The sequence below is a fragment of the Esox lucius genome, chromosome 10 (genome assembly GCF_011004845.1).
Source record: "Esox lucius isolate fEsoLuc1 chromosome 10, fEsoLuc1.pri, whole genome shotgun sequence".
Lineage (NCBI taxonomy): Eukaryota > Metazoa > Chordata > Actinopteri > Esociformes > Esocidae > Esox > Esox lucius.
In genome coordinates, this window is record NC_047578.1 from 15,056,495 (window position 1) to 15,065,178 (window position 8,684).

An 8,684-nucleotide genomic window follows, 5' to 3' on the forward strand; every position below is an offset into this window, starting at 1 on the left:
AGGATGAAAGAAAAAGGGGAAAAAAACAGGAGAAGTGGACTGATGAGAAGAGACGTGTGGGTAGTGACCCGGTGGAGCGCCGAACAGGTCACAGAAAGGATCCTTCTGAGGCTTCCGCCACGCACAAACGCGCCGCGCCAGGCACGCACAAACGCGCCGCGCCAGGCACGCACAAACGCGCCGCGCCAGGCACGCACAAACGCGCCGCGCCAGGCACGCACAAACGCGCCGCGCCAGGCACGCACAAACGCGCCGCGCCAGGCACGCACAAACGCGCCGCGCCAGGCACGCACAAACGCGCCGCGCCAGGCACGCACAAACGCGCCGCGCCAGGCACGCACAAACGCGCCGCGCCAGGCACGCACAAACGCGCCGCGCCAGGCACGCACAAACGCGCCACTGTCACAGGCAGCAAAAGATCATTCACAAACCCACCCCCCCCCTCCCTCCCTCAGGCATCACTGACACTCATCCCCCTCACACACAACCTGTCAAACAGGGCGCGCGCACGCGCAGGCACTCATGCACACACACGACCATGAGGCAGCATGCCTTCTTGGCTGCATGGTGTGTAAATCATTACTCAGCAAGAGAGAGACAGAGCCATAACACAACTATCCAGAGACAGAGAAAACACCCATCCAGTGAACTGGCTACACAGGACAAGATAATACTCAGCGCAGTGGAATCCATAATCACACATAACGCATTTAAAAAGAATACGTGCCACATACAAACCAGGCCTAAAAGTCAGAGTCACCACCAGGCAGCATGACAAGACTAGCTCTAGTATATATAGTGAGACAGACTTCACTCGGACTTTGGTCAAAATGTCAAGGCCTCTCACACAAAACAAAAACTATAAACAGTCCTCTAGCCAAATGTACTATGGTTCACAAGCATATCCATTTCTGTGGTTCCACACCAAAAGAGTTAAGCGGTTTTCCAAACTCGGGTAAGGTTTTTCTTAATCTAGTGTGAACCCTGCAGAAAGACACACTAAAAAATGCAAGTCGGTTACTGATAAAGGCTGATTCCATTCATTCCATGCTGCACTGCATGCAAAAATACAGTCTGCAACACAGGAAAGAATGCTCCAAGATAGACATAGACAGGGATGCATTTTTCCTCAAATAAAGTAATGACTGGCATTAATGTATGTTTAAACAGTTGGATATCTGAATCCAACTGAAGCAACAACAACAACAAAACTACACAGTAACAATCAGGCCTAACTCTGTTTCAACCTATAGCCCTCAATGTATGTGAAAGCAACCTAAATGATTTTGGGGGATTTCATCTACACAAAATAAATGGTGTCCTACTACTAGATACTAACCTCATTTGATTTTAGCATGGCAATTGTTTTCCTCTGCAAGAAAGGTCCTGGGTTTGTCAGTGGATGTCACAGTCAACAGTTAAGCTAGGTTTCAATCCCAAAAGACCAATTTGCCCACAGACATAAGGTGAGATTGTACAGCTTCAGCTTTTCCTCAAAGTGACCTCCTCCGACGCACAATCAAGCATTCAGTTTCTGCATCAATCAACAAATCCACTAATCAATCTATCAATTCCCCCTTTAACAGCAACAAGGATGAGGTGGTAAGCAATAAATTGGAACTCGATCCAAAAAGAGCATTGGACAGAGCAGAGAAAGAACAATTTACCCATCCACAACCAGACACCTATTCACATAAAGATTCCACCAACAACACAGCCAAAGAGCTCAGAAAGACAGTAGTGTCCAAAATCCTATTAAAAGACAAAAAAAAGATAGCACCTTTATAAAAGAGCAGCATACGCATGTCACCAATGAATGCATCATAGATAACACTGGTGATCTTAACAACAAAGTAGAGCCAAACCGAATTTCAAAGTACCAGCAAGTTTTAAATAGTGCAATTTGACTTGAGATAGCCACAAACCAGTTAAACACAAGGTCTTAATACGAGGCTATGATGAAAACACTTGGCTGAACTATTGGAAACACCAAAACTGGAACGATAACTCCTATTCTGTGTGAAATGTTGTCCGACATGAAAACAGTTTGAGTTTGGGAGAAGGACAACCTTGGTTTGAAGCCACGGCCTTGGGAGCACATGTACTGCCACAGCATGGGTCAGAATCTGAACCGCTGCCCTTCCAGAAAGAAATGAATTCGTTATTTTACATAATTCATTTTCGTGCACTGCGCTCCAAGATTGAATTTCCAGGTTTCACACCAAAGCATTTTCTTGCATGCGACCACAATCAGTGGCACTTGAGAACCATAGCCTAGAAGAAGGGTATTAAGAAGGCATCAAGAAGGGTGAGGAGAGGCACGCACGTTTCCCTTCTAATGTAATAACTGTAGGAACATAAGTGCGTGTAAGGGGCACTACCAAAGAACAACATCATATGTACATAAGGCCAGAGGAAACACATTGCCTCCCGTGAATGAAGCACCGCCTCCCTTGGCCAATCCACGCCACTTTGAAAATACCACATCTCTGTGACATGAAGCATCATCCACCAAACTCTAGTAAAAGTGCCAGGTTTTTTCGGGGGTCACTTTCTCGGTCAGTCCCAAAGATAAAAAAAAACAAAACACGTTTGATTATAAGAATGCCAACATTTTGCTATCGCATCTTAACAGTGTATTGAGTCTTAAGTGTTTGAAGCCTGTTAACCAAATTTTGTTACAACACAAAGGTTCTTGACAAAATTGCCACACATTTACGCACCCGACCACGCCCACATGTTCACAGAGATCATTATGTCTTAAGCAATAATATGAAAGTGTCAGCTGACTCATGAACATAAAAAGATTATGCGTAATAATGGTAGTTGGCAGACTAGCGCTGCAAGTATTCAGCAACGTGTGTTAGCGACATGTTATTCGTTATAAGTGTAACTGGCTCAGCTAAAAAGATTTTAGCTAGCTTTTGTTAATAAGGTCTATTTTTCAAAAACACCAGTGGTAAAGAACAGAAATCCTTTGTAGAAGTAAAATGGTACAAATAAGACATCCATTCCAAAAGCTTATCCCGATTATTGACCAACTTATTGTGGTTAAAGCTTCGATTAACTCAAACTTCAAATGAAGGTTTGTCAGAAAACGTCAACGAGGCAATATTCTGAAATGTTACAACAGCATGGTTCGGGAGCTTTACTTTTAAACTATCCTATTATCCTTCGGGGGGGGGGGGGGTAAAAGAGCGATCAGTGCAGGTGGAAGACGCTCTATCTGACTTGAGACAATGAGATCAGCTAGGAAGAAGTATGCCTATTTCTAAAGTGGAGAACACAGCCACACCTACTCCCTCTGCTGTTCCACAGTCAGCAGCAGAGTTCTGCCATTTCTCCAGTGTCTCTGAAGTTGTACCTAAACCCACTTTTGCATGTAGGATACAGCTGAGATTTTACCTAGATCCACACTAAACAAATACCTTAACTGTACTATTTTTTTTATTTTTTTTGCAGGCAATACAGTCATTATGCAAATTACTGCAGAGGAACTTACACAACATCATGTATTCAGTAAAATCATCCATAAAGTATACGCTGCACGGTACTGTTGTTTTACTTTGCCCAAATGGACACCTAATACAAACAACAGTATTACAGCTGAAATGTGTAGACAGCAGCATGCAGACCAGAATATGTAAATATTTTTATTTGAATATAATTTAAAAATGTCATGCGACATAATCCATTAAACAGAAGTGTGTGAATACTATTAGTAATGTTATCTTGACATTTTCAGAAAGCACGAGCTGATCAGGGTGATTTCTGCAGCATTACATTATATGCAATTATAAATGGCCAGGAGCAACGAATGGGGAGCCAATCAGATCTCAGCTAGCATGTCAACCTAAGACCAACTGTCTCCTGGCTTTGACAGAAGGATTTTACCTCCATAATTCAAATCCCAAAGCAAAGCAATCTGCTCTAACTCAAATCACTGACAGTGTTTACTGGCGGTAGAAAGACAACTCCGGGCAAAACAGAACGTCTCTCTGTCGTTGGCTACAACGTAACAATCAAAATAATCATTAGAAGAGTATACAATGCAACAACCTCGCGACAACAATGTCGCAACTGAGGGATAGTTATTTGCAACATTTACAAACATCGACCACATGCGTTTTTATCGACAGACGTTAACCATTAGATACAGTCCGCAGCACTTGCTTATAACGAACTATCCCAATATAATTGAACGTCGTCGTTATCATTTACATCTTGCTATTAAAATCGCTGTCAGAGTATACGAGAAATGCACTGGGTCGACAAAACAAGTCTCTAAAGCACATTTTGCTTGGATTTGTTAGTTGGAGAAATAACTGTCATTGCGCTTAACACAGACTTGGAACTGAAGCAGCACAATCTTTACTAAGTAAATCACCTTTAGCCTCGCAATATCTCTTCTCAAACTCATGTCCCCTATTCCCCAAACCAGTAGAACTTCTCATCTTTCCATGGAGCACAGTGGGATTGATATTTTTGTACAAACATGGCTTGTTTCTCAGTTTAAATGCTCTTATAGGAGGGGGTGTAAGGGAGAAAACAGAGAGGCAGCCATTTTAGAGAGCTAGCTAGATAGACAATGGCTGGTCCATTGCAATATGCAGCCCTCCAATACTATAACACAGAGCTGTCTGCTGACTAACTTGTTCAAAGTAGACCAGTACTGAGAGAAAAGTTTACCTGGTTTCTGTTCAGAGGTTGTCCCGTGTTTCCCGGGCTCATAGGAGGCGGATGGTGGGTCCTTTGTTGCCAACCCGGATGGCCCCCACCATACTGACTGCCGGCCACATCTACTGCTCCCTTACTTGCCCCTTCCTGGTTACTATAGTCTCCTTGGGGGTAGTTCTGGTAGTTCCTCGTGGAGCTGGGAGACGTTAGAAGTTGATTTAAAGTAGGGGTAGATGTGGGCTGCGGGTTTCCCATGTTATACCTCGGATTATTGTACGAGGCAGCCATAGCTGTAGTTCCGCCTGCTGGCTGTTGCTTGCCTGGCTGCCCCCCAGCCGCCGGGGGCTGGTTATTACGCGGGGAATTCATAGCGTATCCTTGGCCCTGATAAGAAGTCCGGTTGGGGAAAGGGCTGTAATTGTTAAAATGGTTAGAGAAGCCATGGTCGTGTGAGTTGGGCGGGTATGGGTCCATCATGTTGCCTGGCTGCACTGCCGGTCCCGCTGCCATGCCAGGGCTTTGTTGTCCGCCATGTTGATGAAAAGGGCCCCGGCTGTAGTGCTGGTTGTAACCGTAAGGAGGTGGAGGGAAGGGGCCCGGGTGGTGATGGCCAATCCCGGGATGGTTATGCCCCTCCGGTCCCCCGGTATCATTCTGGTTGTTATTATTATTCACCCTGGACGAATTCCCGTTCCCGTTCTTCATGTCAGGTTCCCCTCCTCCCCCTACATTTCCAACCTCGGCCCCGTCCTGCAGATCCTTCTGGCCCGGAGATCCGTTGTCAGACCCCGGTTCCTTATTTTCATTTTGTTTGTCTCCCGGTACCGACTCTTCCTGTGGGTCCCTATCCGGCTTTTTAAGTTCGGATGGCGGGCTAGTATTGAGAGTGGCGACGCTAGCGACCTGCGCGGCCATGATATCCCTCTCTCCCAGCGAGTCACTCACAATCGAGCTCTCTCAATAGTATTGAACATAAATACAATTATTTAAAACAGTGTACCCGTGTCCCGGATCATTCCCCCTACCTCCGGACCGAATCCGGCATCCACTCCCGTCTCCGATTCGACTGAAACGGTACTGGAAGAATATAAATACGGATCCAGGGAATTAAATTAACCGACAAAAAAATGTGGGGGAGCTTCTGTTACAGAACGAGAGTACGAGCAAGAAACCGACCAAACCAGCACGAGGCTCCGCGAGACACAGCCATTTTACTGAAGCGTTCAGATGAACCCAAAACACGGGGCGGATTTCCGACTGGATAGGGAGGCGGACTGGGCTACATCAAGTATAGAGCATGTATTTTTGTTTAATTAGAAGGTTTAGTTCACTTCGGTATAACTTCATAAGTAATGTGACTTTGTCCTATTAATAACATTTTACATTGCTGCTGTTTTATGGACCATTATAACCTATAGGTTATTCTCAGAGCTTTATTCTGTGAATTAATAAAATGTCTGTATAGTTAGAATGCATTTCATTTTTACATTTTATTCAGTGTTTTGTACACTTACTGATTACTATGAAACTTTGTATAATTGTATACACAATTTAAATGTATGTTTATAATTACATATTACATCAATAAAGGATTAATTTAATCAAAGTGTATTAGGATTGGGACTGACTCCTGCCATGTGCTATAAGAGAATAGGAGAACTAGCAGAACCAGAGGGCTTGATCTGTGTAGAGGAAATCATGAAATTACACCCTGTGTGTGTGTCTGTGTGTGTAAGAGAGAGAGAGATGGATAGAAAAGGAAGAAGGATGGGGGATGGACTGAACCAGTCACAGAGCAGGAAGTGAAGAGAAAAAAGAGAAACGAAGAGAGAAAAAACGTGTAGGCCACTGAAAAAATCCTACATAAAATTCTATATCTATATAGAAAAATACAAATCTGTGTGTGGTTTCATTGGATGAATCAAAGGAGATTTCAAGAAAGCATGAAGTAAATAATCAAATGAAAACACCCCCCACAAACACACACACACACACTCACTCTGCTGCTCTCTCTCTTCCTCCCCACCCCCTCTCCTCATTCTCTCTGCCTGCCTCGCGTTCTCTCCTAGCAGCAGCCTCTCTCTGCTTGCAAAAGCAGCAGAACTTTGCTATCAGAACGTGGGGGATGGGCGGCGTAGCCAGTACAGCACACAGCTCAGCACAGCCTTTTTTCTCCTCTACAATGCAGGGCATTTTGGAGACGGGCTATAGCAGCCAGGCTCACACTACTCACCAGTATGGAAAAGGGATCCCCTTAGTTGAAGTTGTGTTTAGTTGGGGTTTTTTTATATTTGAAATGTGCATTAAGGGAGGAAGGACAGACAGTCTGTAAATGCTTAAAGGGAGGGAGGGAGTATTGAGGGTTTGGGTCAACAGCCTCCCTGACTATATTGGCTAAAGGAGGGAGGAGTGTTGCTGTGTGCTGCTAGAATATATATAGAGAGAGACAGAAGAGAAGGGGGTTGGGGTCTTTCTATCTTTCTCTTTAGCATAAACTTGGTGTTTATTATAAGGGGGGCCTTGTCTTGTTTTTACCCCCCTTTACTTTTTTACACCCTCCCACATATTATAATGCATTGTTTCACTTGGTTATAAACCTATTATGTCTGTATACTATAGAATTTGATAAGTTGTATTGTAATTTACAAAAATGCATGTTTTGCTGTTAGCAATATATATAAGCTCACAACAATCAAACAGAAATGTGTATGCTTTAACATAAATACCTTATAATAAAATGACGTAATATAAGCCTAAGATAAAAGTCATTTCAGTAACTGTTATTTCATGTATTGAGTCTCTATAAAACATTTTGCTACATCAAAATATTTTCAACAAAGATCCAAAGCCAAACTCTCAAACAAGCCTGGTTTGGTTCTGCATTGGATGGAACTTGTACAACCTTTTGGTATGGACTTGCATTTATCAAGTGTTATGAAGGCATTAGTAAGACAACTCCTTATAGTTTAAAAGTTTGGCAGTGCATATTTCCAACCACGTATACTGGAGTGAAATAAAGGACACATACTCAAAATTCAATCACAATGAAAATGTAAAAGCTTAAAAACCACAATATTCTGAGTGCAACAACACTGGCCAAAATTATTGTGTAGTTCCTTAAAAAGTGAATTAACAAGTTCACTCAGAGGTCTTGCTGAGCCATTCATAGTTTATTTTTTCAGTCTGTGTAATAAAGCTCAATTGTATAAATAGACAGAGAGACATTTTTGTATGCATTTTTTCTGTCTCTTTTTTGACCTCACCATGCAAAGGTAAAACTGTCAGTCTTGAGGAAGTTAATTGATGATGGATCATTGAGAAGTTTTTTTTCATCCCCAGGGATCCAGTCTGGGAATGAAGCCATTTGATCTCCAAGACAACCCAATAATGTGGAGTGGAATTTCCAAACAAGAGTGGAGTTGAATTTGGAGCAACTGGTAGACACACATACACACACACACACACACACACACACACACACATGCACACACACAAACATATCCAGGCACACACATTTGCATTCCTTTCTGCAAAAGCAGCCCCCCTACTTCTGCCCACCAAACGTACAGTATATACTTCCACAGGCACAGAGAGAGAAATAACTGACATTCATTCAACAACATGCTGTCATAGACGCACATGCTCGCACTAAATGTCAGGGACACTCCCACACAAGTCCTGCCACACATGCTGGCTCACACGTGCACAAACACACACAAACAGGCCCACACATACACACACATCAAATGAGACACGCACAAAGTGTAGTTGGGTTTTGTCCAGTCGGTTGCCAGGCAGCAGCAGAATGCATAGTCTGAAGTGTGCAAAGGAAGGAAGGAAATAACAACTCTGACAACTCCAGTGGCTGTCCAGCACACTCCCTGTAGGGTCATACCCATAAGAGCACAGACTCTATAACTCATTCAAACACTTAGCCATTGAAACAAACAGGGAATACCGTTTGTTATAATGGTATTAGGAAAAGGTTACTATCAATGTAATCTCTT

At 43.3% G+C, this 8,684-nt stretch overlaps 1 protein-coding gene across 2 annotated transcripts in view; it reads right to left on the minus strand.

Annotated features, from left to right (window-relative positions):
- Positions 1 to 5,861, minus strand: part of arid1ab (AT rich interactive domain 1Ab (SWI-like)) — a 44,603-nt gene extending 38,742 nt beyond the window's left edge. For both annotated transcript variants that reach the window (XM_010873609.5, XM_010873608.5), the window contains exon 1: positions 4,690 to 5,861. In XM_010873609.5, coding sequence (XP_010871911.3) covers positions 4,690 to 5,592 — 903 coding nt within the window. In that variant the 5' untranslated portion in view covers positions 5,593 to 5,861. The remainder of the gene's footprint in view (positions 1 to 4,689) is intronic.
- Between the last annotated feature and the right edge of the window lie 2,823 nt (positions 5,862 to 8,684).